This window comes from Amblyraja radiata, chromosome 5, assembly GCF_010909765.2.
Source record: "Amblyraja radiata isolate CabotCenter1 chromosome 5, sAmbRad1.1.pri, whole genome shotgun sequence".
In the NCBI taxonomy this organism is placed as follows: Eukaryota; Metazoa; Chordata; class Chondrichthyes; order Rajiformes; family Rajidae; genus Amblyraja; species Amblyraja radiata.
The window spans coordinates 7,206,931-7,221,374 of NC_045960.1; the positions used below are offsets into that span (position 1 = coordinate 7,206,931).

General features: G+C 46.7%; 1 protein-coding gene across 2 annotated transcripts in view; it reads right to left on the minus strand.

Moving 5' to 3' along the window:
• The window catches only part of LOC116972961 (solute carrier family 4 member 1 adaptor protein), a 222,838-nt gene that overhangs the window by 14,835 nt on the left and 193,559 nt on the right, over positions 1-14,444 (minus strand). For both annotated transcript variants that reach the window (XM_033020562.1, XM_033020561.1), the window contains one exon: positions 8,734-8,804. In XM_033020562.1, the coding sequence (XP_032876453.1) occupies positions 8,734-8,804 (71 nt within the window). The remainder of the gene's footprint in view (positions 1-8,733; positions 8,805-14,444) is intronic.

Consider the following 14,444-nt stretch of genomic DNA (forward strand, 5'->3'; position numbering starts at 1 on the left):
TATTAATTTAATATCTGAATAAATATTTTTGATTATTAAAAAAAAAGCTGGCTACCAAGCTGACGGAACTGGGTCTCTGCGCATCCCTCTGCAATTGGATCGTCGACTTCCTCAGACCACAGTCTGTTCGAATTGGCAGAAATACTTCTTCCTCATTAACAATCAGTATGGGAGCACCTCAAAGCTGCATGCTCAGCCCTCTGCTCTCCTCACTCTATACCCATGACTGTGTAGCCGGACACAGTGCGAACTCCATCTTCAAGTTCGCCGACAAAACCACTGTTGTTGGATGCATTACAGACAGTGATGAGTCAGAGTATAGAAGTGAGATTGACCGGTTGACTAACCACCTGCCTTTAAATATCAGTAAAAAAACAATGAACTGATTGTGGACTTTGGAAGAGGAAGGATGAGGACCCACAATCCTGTTTATACCTGATGGTGGAGAGAGTCAAAAACTTAAAATTCCTGGGCCTGCATATTTCCGAAGACCTTTCCTGGACCCAGCACACTGATGCAATCATAAATAAAGCACATCATCGCTTCTACATCCTGGGTAGGTTACAGAGATTCAGTATGTCAAAGATGATTCTCCTGAACTTCTGCAGGCATACAGTAGAGAGCACATTGACTGGTTGCATCGAGGCCTGGTACGGCAACTTGAACGTCTGGGAGCGGAAAAGACTACGGAAAGTTGTGACCACTGCCCAGTCCATCAACCGGCTCTGACCTCCCCACCATCGAAGGGATCTATCGCAGTCGCTGCCTCAAAAAGGCAGCCAACATCATCAGAGACCCACACCATCCTGGCCACACACTCATCACACCACTGCCATCGGGAAGAAGGTACAGGAGCCTGAAAACTGCAACGTCCACGTTCAGGAACAGCTTCTTCCCCACAGCAATCAGACTATTAAACACTACACCAAATAAGCTCTGAACTACAATAGACTATTATTTTTATTATTATTATTATTATTATTATTATTATTATTATTGCACTATTATTGTTTGTTTTTGAGTGTGTGTGTATGCGTGAAGACAAAGTGGGACCCGTTGGGTTCCAGTCACACAGGAGGCCTGGTCCCCCAACACCACCCTTTCCCCAACGCAATATTCCACCACTCACTCGTTACCCCAACGCAACCCGTTCCCCCAATGCAATATTCCACCACTCACTCGTTACCCCAACGCAACCCGTTCCCCCAATGCAATATTCCACCACTCACCCATAGCCCCTAACTGCGCAGGCGCGGCTCATTTCCCCTCATCCCCCAGCAGGGGGGGTGTGGGGGAGGGGGGTGTGTGGTGGGGGTGTGGGGTGGAGGGGAGGTGTGTATGTGGGCGGGAGGGGTGTGGAAGGGGGGGAGGAGGGTTGTGGGGGCGGGTGGGGTTGGTTGTGGGGGGGGTATGTGGGAGGCGGTGGGTGTATGTGGGTGGGGAGGTATGGGCAGGGGGCTTGTGGGGGGAGGGGTGTATGGGCAGGGGTCTTGTGGGGGGAGGGGTGTGTGGGCAGGGGGCCCAGAAAAAAGACGGGGAAGAGCCATGGGGGAGAGGGGGACATCACGGGGGAGGGGTGGAAGGTGCCAGCTAGGGCGACCAGAGGGGTAGTGGCTGGAATTGGCGGTACGATGGGGGTTCACAGCGGACGCTTGTCGCTGGTCGTTCTTCTCCGCCGAGATCAGAGTCTCCGCTTTTCGTTGGGGCAAATCTCCGACTGTGCTGGGTCTCCCACGCTGGGCTGCTGCTTGGGGCTGGGCCGCTGCTTGGGGCGGGGCTGCTGTCTGAGGCGGGGGACGCTGCTTGGGGCTGGGCTGCTGCTTAGGGTGGGGCAGGGCTGGGGTGGGCTGCTTGGGGCGGGGCTGCTGCTTGGGGTTGGGGCTGGGCTGTTTTGGGTCATTCCGAAAGTCTGGTTGGAAACCTCCGTCGGCCACCCTCAGCTCCAGTAAAGATGCGTTGGCGCAGGAAGAGGCGGACCGTCCCGGGGAGTGACAGGGAGAGAGACTAATCCGCGCGGCGCTGACTGGCAGGGGAAGAGACCGATCTGCGCACGCACGGTTTTTAGGATTTTTAAACCTCGCTAACTTTTACGACATTCAACCGATCGGAACGAAACTTGGTGCACTCGCAGCACAGGATAACGGTGAGCGAACTGGCGAAAAATCATAGCGCTATCGCGAACCGTTTTTGCCCAAATAGAAAGACTGCCTAACTGGAAGATAACAAGATCAGAGTTTTAGTTATGTATAGATATACACATTAAAGTTCAAGTTACATTTATTGTCACATGCACATGTACAGTGAGATTTGAGTTACCATACAGCCATACGAATAAAAAGAACACAATACACGATAGGATCTAACATAAACATCCCCACATTGGTAACCCAGATTTCACTGTACCAATTGGTGCATGTGACAATAAATGTAAACTTGAAACACAGGGCGTTTCCCACTGTGAGGGAAGACAATAAAGTTCAGTCCTCTTCCTCATTGTTCACCCGTGGTTGGGGCCTTTGAGCCCTCCACAGTCGCCGTTACGGCGGTCCCATGTTCAGTCCCTCTCTCCCGGATGATCGAAACTCCGACGTTGGAACGGAAGAACATTCTCAGCGGCCTGTGTGTACATACAATCACTGAAGTTTTTTTTTCTCTCTCGTTTATTATATTGTGTACAGTGTACTATGTTTACATATTGTGTTGTGCTGCTGCAGGTAAGAATGTCATTGTTCTATCTGGGACTCTTGACATCAGGTTTCTGTTTTAAGGAGGTCTTCTTGAGCCCTTCCTATGTTATAACTGTAATCATGATCTTAGTTTAGCTTAGTTAAGATGTGTAGCATGGAAACAGGCTGTTCGGCCCATCGGGTCCATGTTGAATCTGTTCACACTACTTATCCCACTGCACACTATTTCCAGAGGTCCATTAACCTACAAACCTGCACGTCTTTGGGACGTGGGAGGAAACTAGAGCACCCACGAGGTCACAGGGACAATGTGTAATTTCCACACGGACAGCATCTGAGGTCAGGATCAAACCCGGGCCACAGGCGCTGTGAGGCGGCAGCTCTACTGCTGTGCCACTGTGAGGCGGCAGCTCCACCGCTGTGCCACTGTACCCTGCACTTAACTACTGGTCAACTGCTTATGGCTCTGACTAGATATTAATGAAGAAAAAAAGGAGCATTACAAAACACATGGATTACTCGTGGGTACGGTGCGTAGAAACCTGGAAAACTGCGACATATCCCTAATAATCATAACTGCTTCCATGTCCTGCTCCTTTCCCTTTAGGGGGTCAACTTGGAGAAGGCATGGTGATCATGTGAAACATTGGGAATGTAAGCTCGAGGTTGTGTTGGGCTGATAATTTTCCAGGACAACAGATTGGAAAGACATAGGGTTGCCAACTGTTCCGCATTAGCCGTGACATCCCGTATATTGGGCTAAATTGGTTTGTCCCGTACGGGACCGCCCTTGTCCCGTATTTGACCGCTACTACTCGGGTCGAGGGGACTGTCGGGTCGGAGCGCCACGTCCGGCCCCGCCTCACCAGTCCCGACGTAGTGCAGCCCATGGAGTGCAGCAGCAGCAGCGCCTCGCCCGTGGCCCCGTCTGTCGGCAGCCCGGCCAGCTGTCCGACCTTCGGACCTTCGCTAACCGACGACACCACCACCCCTCCTTCTCATGGCCGGTCATCGGTTCATGCGTTGGATGGGGTGCTGGACTCTGCGTGCTGAGTCCGGCGCCCGGGCCAAACTACTCAGCTGTCCCGCCGGCTGGGCTTTGTGTACAGTCCAGCACCCGGGCCAACTCATCATTCACCCAGCCACGGCCGAGTCGGTCAACGAATTGCCGTCGGGAATATGTCCCGTATTTTGACCTTTTGTCCCTTATTTGGGAGTGAGAAAGTTGGCAACCCTAAAAAGACGCCAATACGACAAAAGACATTTATACTCCACTGGAGTACAAATTAGTCCTCTAATCAAGTTCAAATTTAATCACTGATGAACACGTCACCCAGTCACTAACACCTCTGATTGCTCTTCAGAATTATAACATAGAACAGTACAGCACAGGAACGGGCCCTTCGGCCCACAATGCTTGTGCCCAACATGATGCCAAGTTAAACTGATCTCATCGGCCTGCACATGATCCATATCCCTCTCATCCTTTAACTTACTATCTAAAAGCCTTTTAAATGCGACTACTGTATATGCCTCCACAACCTCTTGTGCAAAGAAAAAAAAGCCCCACATATCTCCATTAAACTTTCCCGCTCTCACCTCAAAGTTATGCCCTTGAATGTTGGACATTTCCACCCAAGGGAAAAAGGTTCTGACTATCTGCCCTATATGCCTCTCATAATTTTATCAATTTCTGTCAAGTCTCCCTTCAACCTCCGACGTTCCAGAGAAAGCAATCCAAGTTGGCTCAAAGGGCCGAATGGTCTACTCCTGCACCTATTGTCTATTGTCTATCCAACCTCTCCCTGTAGCTGAAACACTTTAATCCAGGCAGTGTTCTGGTAAACCTCCTCGTGCACCCTCTCCAAAGCCTCCACATCCTTCCTGTAATGGGGCGGCCGGGACTGCACGCAATACTCCAAATGCGGCCGAACCAAAGTCTCTCATTTGTGATTATCTCTCAAATCTTTCCTGTTCTGGCACCCTTAACCAATACATCTTTTGACAAGACGTCAGATTTTAGAGATACAGCGCGGAAACAGGCCCTTCGACCCAGAGTTTGGCCTGACCGGCGATCACCACTACACTATCCTACATTCTAGGCATAATTTACAATTTTAATGAAACCAATTTGGGCAGCACAGTAGTCACAGCGCCAGAGACCCGGGTTCGATTCTGATTGCGGGTGCTGTCTGTATGGAGTTTGCACGTTCCTGTGACCACGTGGGTTTTCTCCGGGAGCTCCGGTTTCCTCCCACACTCCAAAGACGTGCAGGTTTATGGGTTATTCAGCTTCTTTAAATTCTCCCTACTGTGCAGGATCGAACTAGTGTCGGGGGTGATTGCCGAACGTCGCGGATTCGGATGCGCTCACTAGCATTATCCTATACACACTGGGGACAATTTACACCAAAGCCAATTAACTTACAACCAGTACGTCTTTGGAATGTTGGAAGAAACCGGAGCACCCGCAGAAAACCCACGCAGGTCATGGGGAGAAGGTATAAACTCCTTACAGACAGCACCCGTGCTCAGGGTCAAACCTGGCGCTGTGAGGCAGCAACTCTACCGCTGTGCCATCATGTAGCCCTATCTGGTGGACAGCTGGTGGTAATTTGCCCGATTGTTGCGTTAGGTGGCTTCAAGACAAATTTTGCCCGATGCTATTTCTGTAAGTTGTAATTAGTTTGTAAATGCTGATTGCTGCACAAAATACCAGCAAATCTACTGCTCTTAAACTACCTCTGTGTTCCGACCTTAGAAAAAGGACGGGAGAGGGTTTATCCGCAACAAATTGCCTGTTGGGCTGTCACTTTAAGGGCTCAAACCAGCGGTCATTTACAAAGAGATAAGTCACCTTCTGTTAAACTGCATCCAGCGCGACTCAGTTCCTTTTTTTTTTAAACTAAAAATAATTTATTCAATTATTTACAATAATATGTGCAATATGAAATAATTCAGAACAAAACCCTCCACCGTAGTACGTCAAACAAATATTCTTCAATACCATCTATACTATTAAACAACTATTCCTCCATCATTGACAAGGATGCATTCAACCCCCCGCGGTGCCCAGCGGTCCCGGAAGTCCCCCAGGGTGCCTGTGGACAGGGCGTAGTCTCTCTCTAACGCCACTCGGGCGCGGACGTAACCCCGGAAAAGGGGCAGGCGGCCAGCTCGGGCAGAGCCCTCTTCCGCCTGGTGCCGTGACTCGCGGATGGCCAGCTTGGCCAGGCCCAGGAGCAACCCAGCCAGGACATCTTCAGCCCTACCCCCTCTCCCATGCACAGGGGGGTGTCCAAAGATGAGGATGGTGGGTGTGAATTGCAGCCAGAAGGCAAGGAGCAGTAGTCCCTTTAGGTATTGGAACATCGGACTCAGTTCCTTTGAGGGGAGAAAGCTGGCAAGGCAGTGCAGCCTGAAAAATGACTTCAAATCCACCTGCTTATCCTTTAAATAAGTCGAGCAGATGGGAAGAATATTTAAACAAAGATCCTTCTACTTCAAGAGTATACACCAAAAGCATCATGCAACAGAATCTATGCAAGTGCTAAAATCCATACAATATTATCTGGAGTTTTGTTTTCAAATGGACTTTAATTACAAAATCCTTGTTCTTTGTACTTGCATCGCTGGATATAGAAAAATGCATCTTTCATATAAAAGTTGCTTGCGTTTCCACTGAACTGTGGACGATCTCAAGATATTTGGAACTGAATTAATTATCCTGAAGTTGACTTGCAGTGCCACACCACATTGCTGGAGGTAGCAGAAGGCAAAACAGTGACGGCTGAAGGTTGCACAGCTTCCTGTTCATTTGGGCTCACATCTGAATAATTCAGGACTGCCTCCTGACTTTGAACAGGACCGGAAGGTTTGCCTTCTTATTGTAGCCCTCTGAAGTTAAAAGAAACAGCTCAATTCATGCAGTACCAGTCATAGGAGTAGAATTAGGCCATTTGGCCCATCAAGTCTATTCTGCCATTCAATCATGACTGATCTTTCTCTCCCTCCTCACCTCATTCTCTTGCCTTCTCCCCATAAACTCTGACACCCGTATTAATTTATTTAGTCAAAGGGTGGTGAATCTGTGGAATTCTTTGCCACAGAAGGCTGTAGAGGCCAAATCAGTGGATATTTTTAAGGCAGAGATAAATAGATCTCTATCTCTGCCTTAAAAATATTCACTGATTTGGGCTCTACAGCCTTCTGTGGCAAATAATTACACAGATTCACCACCCATTGACTAAATAAATGTTTCCTCATCTCCTTCCTGAAAGAACGTCCTTTAATTCTGAGGCCATGACCTCTAGTGCCAGACTCTCCCACTAGTGGAAACATAAATCTCTCTAGAGACTTGGATTAGTCTGAGCCTTGTGTGAACTCGGACAACCCAAAGTGATTTTCAGTTAATGGGATACTTTGGAAGCAGGTTCATGATTGTATTATTAAAAATGCAGCATCCGGTCAATGGGACTTAAGAACGGTCACAACTAGAAACGTCACCTGTCCATGTTTTCCAGAGATGCTGCCTGACCCGCTGAGTTACTCCAGCACTTTGTGTTCTTAATGGTTACAGTAAAAAGCTTTGTTTTGCACGCTATCCCAACAGATCAGATATACCATACAAAAATACAATCAAGTCAAACGTAGATAGATGAAAGGGAAGATACAAAGTGCTGAATGTGGTTCGAGATACAGGCACCTCCCAACTTAGCCATGGGTTATATTCCGTGAACCCTCACGTAAGATAGACTTTATGTAAGTTGGAATCACCATCCTCATCCCCCGCCCGAAATAACTCTCCAAGTCTAAAGAAGGGTTTCGACCCGAGACGTCACCATTCCATGTTTTCCAGAGATGCCGCCTGACCCGCTGAGCACTTTGTGTCGGTCACGGGGAGTATTAACTGTCTCTGTGGCGTCTGACTGATTCGGGTGCACTCTGCGGCGCACGGCCTTCTGGGTCTGCACCTCTGCCATTGCCGGCTTGAGTTGCATCTCGCCATTATGGCACTTTCTGCGGCGCACGGCCTTCTAGGTCAGCACCTCCGCCATTGCTGGCCTGAGTTCCATCTCGCTATTAGGGCACTTTCTGCGGCGCACGGCCTTCTGGCTAAGCACCACCGCCATGTTCCCAATGTAACCTCGAGTGCTCGTACAAGTGTGAAAATCACAAACGGCCAGAATTGTTCACGCAAGTGCGAGTTTACATAAGTCGTCTATTGCGTGCGTCGGGGAGTGTCAGTACCTAAGAACAAAAAACTAATGTATAAAGAGAATGCGCTGCCAGAGAATTGGATTCATTTCCAATGGCATGTATTATTGAGGACGAACTAGCAAAGCCCTGCTCCAGACTGGTGTATTTTTAGATAAAGCACACAACTTAAAAGTGAATGAGAAAAGAAATGAAACATACAATTAAATGTAAAAACATGAATCGAATCGAAGGATAACCAGATGGAGAAAGAATGCAAAAGAATTGGTCGTCCTGGGCACTTGCAGGGTTTAGATAGAAGTGAAGAGGAAGGTGCACCGTGCATGTAGAAACAAGACACTGAAGATGCTAGTTTATACCAGAGGACACACAGTGCTGGAATAACTTACCGGGTCAGGCGGCATCTCTGGTGACCATGGGTAGGTGACGTCACCTATCCATGTTCCCCAGAGATGCTGCCTGACCCGCAGAGTTACTCCTACGCTGTGTGTCCTTTTGCATTCATACCCTCCCTGATGGCACAGATTGCATTCAAATGAATATGAAGGCAATGCTTGGACAACATTGAATCATCAAATTATGTCTCTAGTCCCCGCACAGCACAACCGACGCAGCCAACGCATTAAAATTCTAAAGCAGTTATTTACTCGTTGAACAGCAACTCTGAAAGCGGAAGGGCAAGGAAAATATATATCTAAACTCTGAAGCCCATAAGAAGCAAACAAATGAGGTGAAACGGGCCTTTGATCTTGTGACTAGTAAATGTATCAACTGGCTGGTACCACCCATACCCTGGGAAGAGGCCATAAATATAACTATAATTACTTACTTTCTTCGGACCGTATATTTTCTTCTTCGTAGATTTTCTTTGACTTTCCACATCCTTGGACTGTGTAATCACTGCAAAGTAAAAAAAATTATGTATTCACGTTCAAGATTCTTTAAAACAAAATTAATCTTTTAGAACATGGAGTACAGCACAGGAATCTGTGGCTCGTAATGTCTGTGTCAAACATGATGTTAAGCTAATCTCATCTGCCTGCATATGATTCATATCCTTCCATTCCAACTCTCAGATTATACCCAATATCAATGATTTGGCCATGGGTGGCCACGGTGGCACAGCAGTAGAGTTGCTGCCTTACAGCACTTGCATCGCCGGAGACCCTGGTTCGATCCCGACAATGGGTGCCGTCTGTACGGAGTTTGTACGTTCTACCCATGACCCGCGTGGGTTTTCTCCGAGATCTTCGGTTTCGTCCCACACTCCAAAGACGTACAGGTATGTAAGGCTAATTGGCTTGGTGTATGTCCCTAGTGTCCCTAGTGTGTGCAGGTAAATTGTCCGTAATGTGTGCAGGATAGTGTTAATGTGCGGGGACCGCTGGTCGGCACGGACTCGGTGGGCCGAAGGGCCTGATTCCACGCTGTATCTCTAAACTAAAACTAAACTAATAATCAATTATCTTGTTGAAACAATTCCAGTGATCATACATAGAACATAGAACAGTGCAGCGCAGGAATGGGCCCTATAGCCCACAATGTTTGCACCGAACATAATGCCAAGTTAAACTAATCTCATCTTCCTGCACATGATCCACATCCCTCTATTCCCTGCACTGCCATGAGCCTATCAAAAAGTCTCTTAAACGCCACTAATCATATCATGCTTTTTTTTCAGTCATACAGCGTGGAAACAGGCCCTTTGGCCCAACTTGCCAACGCCGACCAACATGCCCATCGACACTAAGCTGCGTTTGGCCCATATCCCTCCAAACCTGTCCTATCCATGTACCTGTCCAAATGTCTCTTAACCGTTATGATAGTACCTGCCTCAACTACCGCCTGTGGCAGCTCGTCCCATATACCCACCACTCTTCATGTAAATAAGTTATCCCTCAGATTGCTATTAAATCTTCCCCCCCTCATCTTAAACCCCTGTCTTCTTATTTGTGATTCCCTTACTCTGGGCAAAAGACTGCATTTACCCGATCTATTCCTCATGATCGTGTACATCTCTATAAGATCACCTCTCATCCTCCTGTGCTCCAAGGAATACAGTCCGTTCCTTCAGTAAATGCAAATGAGTGCGATAAAGGTGGAGATGATTAATTTGATAAGCTGTATTCTCTTTAAATAGGTTAGCTTACAAAAGGTCTGCCATGCAGAATGCTCGCAGGTTGGTGTGTGGTATGAGTAATCAGATATTAGTGTGTGAAGCAGGTTAACCTCTCCATAAAAGATAAGGTGATGTCAAACACAATAATGCTTGTTGCTAACACAGCACAAGAGCAATTTTAATCCCAACAGTCTCTCATGCTGAAAATTGAGATGACTTCAATTGTACCCATTGCGCAGTCAAAAGCTTTTCACGGAGTCAACCTGAAGCTTGCAAGGCCAGAGAGGAAATTATGTGCACTGTAAATTCAGCATTAGTGGGGAGTAATCTGATGGCAGCAGGCTGTCAGGCCATCGATTACAGCAACCGGGAGATGATTCCTGCAGGTAATTGCCTTTAAATATTTTGACATATTTCCCCTGTATTTCCTCAGAATTATTAATATTACATCCTCACTCAGTTTTCTTGATGGATGTAGTGCGAAGACACATCTATGGGAAACGTTGTACCTGTGGCTCACCATTCTCATGCATTTGGCAATAAACTCCACTTGACTTGCTGTTATTGTGTGCATGGAAATGTAGATGGTGCTAGCTAGCACTCCAACTTAAGGGCCTGTCCCACTCGGGCAACCTAATCCGCAAGTTCTGGCGAGTTTGCCCTCGCAGCATGGTCGACACGAGGTCTTACGAGGTCTTCGTAACTCTCCTTCATGCTTGAGAGTGGTCTCCGCGTACTCGAGGCCTCAGCCACGTCGTAGCGTTTTTTTCAATATGTTAAAAAATGCTCGCGAGTAAAAAAAGGTCACCATGGAAAAAATCGATACTTTTTTACTCGTACGTTTCGTCGTAGTAGGTCAGCATGTTAGTCGTAGGTAATCGAGGGTAGTCGAAGGTAGTCGAAGGTAGTCGTAGATAGTCTTCATCATAGTCGAAGGGAGGTCGAAGGAGGTTGTCTTCACTCTCCACTATTCGGTGTCCAATTTTCCCTAAGTTAGTCGTAGCTAGTCATAGCTATTCGAAGCTGGTCTTCAACATAGTCAAAGGAGGTCTTCTACATAGTCGAAGGAGGTCTTCAACATTACATTTTTTTAACCTCTTCTAAACTCGCCAATTAGGTCGCCCAAGTGGGACAGCCCCTTTAATCTTAGATTCTCTCGTCGCCCCCAACCCAGTGAGAAATGTGGGGAATCCACTGTGGTGGATGTTTATGTTAATCTTTATGTAATTGTGTGTCTTGTTGCTTTTTTAGTACGGCTGTATGGTAATACGAATATCACTGTACCATAATTGGTACACGTGACAATAAAAGACATTGGAACTCTTTATTTAAGTGCACAAAGCAGGGTACTAGACAGCAAAATGAAGAAAGGGAAGGAGGCACTGTGCAGGAAGGAACTGCAGATGCTGGTTTACACCCGAAGGTAGACCCAAAATGCTGGAGTAACTCAGCGGGACAGGCAGCACCTCTGGAGAGAAGGAATGGGTGGCGTTTCGGGCCGAGACCCTTCTTCAGAAGACACTGAATATCCTTTTCCTCATGGGAATACTGTGCATAATTGATCAAGACCAGCTAGTACATAATAGACAAGAGTCTATTATGATGAGGAATTTCTTTGGCCATTGGATAGTGGACCTGTGGAATCCATTGCCACAGACGGCCTTGGAGGGTATCTTTAAAGCGGAGATTGGCAGCTTCTTGATTAGTATGGGTGTCCAAGGTTACGGGAAAAAGGTAGGAGAATGGGGTTGAGAGGGATAAAATAGATCCGCCATGATCAATTGGTGGAGCAGACTCGGTGGGCCGAATATCTTATGGTCTATTCAACCCTGGCATCTCATAGCTTAGACTAATCCACCCTAACGGTCACAGGCTAGCAAACCGCTTGGATTTTTCCTTCTTTTTCACTCGTGCAAATGCATATGCTGGGATATTCGACCATTAGCTCCTTCCGGCCTTTACTATCTCATTGGTGGCAGAGATATTTATATCATCATCGGTCACAGATAAGGTACAGGAAGACTGGAGAGGGTTAATGTTTCGGAAGGAACTGCAGATGCTGGTTTACACAGAAGCTAGACACAAAATGTTGAAGTAACTCAGCATCTCTGGAGAAAAGGAAGAGATGACTTTTCGGGTCGAGAAGGGTCTCGACCTGAAACATCACCTATTCCTTCTCTCCAGAGACGCTGCCTGTCCCACTGAGTTACTCCAGCTTTTTGTGTCTATCTTCAGTGTAAGCCAGCATCTGCAGCTCCTTCCTACACAGTAGATATGTCTAAACGGACTTTATCAAGGCCCTTGTCAAGTCGCGTGCAGAAATTTAAATCACATGGAATCCTAGATGAGATTGCCAACTGGATGCAAGTGGTGGTAGAGGAGTCATAGGCAGTGGAGGTTTGTTTATCAGGTTTGAGATTTGTGACCAGCAGTGTGCTCTAAGGTTCAATATTGGCTCCAGTGTCGTTCATCGTCAATAGATTTGGATGAGAATGTTGCTTCAGGTTACAACATAAGATCATGTCACATAAGGTCACAACATATAATCCTCCAACACTTTCACCACCTCCAACGGGATCCCACTACTGGCCACATCTTCCCATCTCCACCCCTTTGTGCTTTCCGCAGAGACCGTTCCCTCCGTAACTCCTTGGTCAACTCGTCCCTTCCAACCCTTCCCACCCTTCCGACCCCCTCCCCAGGTACTTTCCCCTGCAATCGCAGGAGATGCAACACCTATCCCTTTAACTCCCCTCCCTTGACTCTATCCAACTCCTTTGTTGCTTCAGCAGTATATTTGGGATCATTGTCTTGCTGTAGAATGAATTGCCGGCCAATGAGTTTTGAGGCATTTGTTTGAACTTGAGCAGGTTGGATGTGTCTATACACTTCAGAATTCATTATTCTACCACCATCAGCAGTTCTATCAGCAATGAAGATAAGTGAGCCAGTACCTTCAGCAGCCATACATGCCCAGGCCATAACACACCCACCATTGTGTTTCACAGATGAGGTGATATGCTTTGGATCTTGGGCAGTTCCTTCTCTCCTCCATACTTTGCTCTTGCCATCACTCTGATATAAGTTAATCTTCATCTCATCTGTCCACAAGACCTTTTTCCAGAACTGTGGTTGCTCTCTTAAGTACTTCTTGGCAAACTGTAACCTGGCCATCTTATTTTTGCGGCTAACCAGTGGTTTGCATCTTGCAGTGTAGCCTCTTTATTTCTGTTCATGAAGTCTTCTGCAGACAGTCGTCATTGACAAATCCACACCTGACTCCTGAAGAATGTTTCTGATGTGTCAGACAGGTATTTGGGGATTTTTCTTTATTGTAGAGAGAATTCTTGTCATCAGCTGTGGAGGTCTTCCTTGGCCTGCCAGTCCCTTTTGCGACTAGTAAGCTCACCAGTGCTCTCTTTCTTCTTAATGATGTTCCAAACAGTTGATTTTGGTAAGCCTAAGGTTTGGCTGATGTATCTAACAGTTTTATTCTTGTTTCTCAGTCTCATAATGGCTTCTTTGACTTTCATTGGTACAACTTTGGTCCTCATGTTGATAAACAGCAATAAAAGTTTCCAACGATGATGGAAAGACTGGAGGAAAGACTAGGTGCTGAGAGCTCTCTTATACCTGCATTTAATAGGCAATTAAACACACCTGAACAATTACAAACCCCCGTGAAGCCATGTGTCCCAAAACATAATGGTGTCCTGAAATGGGGGGGACTATGTGTAAACACTGCTGCAATTTCTACATGGTGAAACCATAATGTATAAAAATGGCCTTTAATAAAATCTGACAATGTGCACTTTAACCACATGTTATTTTTTCTATTACAAATCTCAAATTGTGGAGTACAGAGGCAAATAAATAAATGATGGGTCTTTGTTCCAAACATTATGGAAGGCACTGTAATTCTTAAACATCACACTGTTACAACTGAGTGTTTTTGGTCAGCATTCAGATTAATCTCGCCATCCCCAACTGAAGTGGTTGTCAAGGGTAATTGCAATGCTCCATCTGTGAACCGCTGTGTTCAGTTTATTTAGTGCAAACCGGTGATCCAATCTGGAAATAACCTTGTTTGCTGAAACAATCCCGAGTCCACTTGGCAGGATAAAGCCTGGCAAGTGATAGGTGGATACGGGGGAGGGGGAGGGGTCGATTGAGAGATGGGTTGGGTAGTGACAGAGAGGTAAAAAGAAAGGTGTCAGATAAGGAGAGACGAGGAACGCAATGCAAAGACAGAGAGAGGGATAAGAATGAAAGGGTAAAGGGCCTGTCCCACGATGCGAGTTCACCCAAGAGCTCTCCCGAGTTTAAAAAAAAATCAAACTCGTGGTTACTGAAAACTTAAATTTTAAGTGTTGAAAAAACTTCACAAGTTTCACGAGCTTACCGCGTTTCCCGAGTACCTG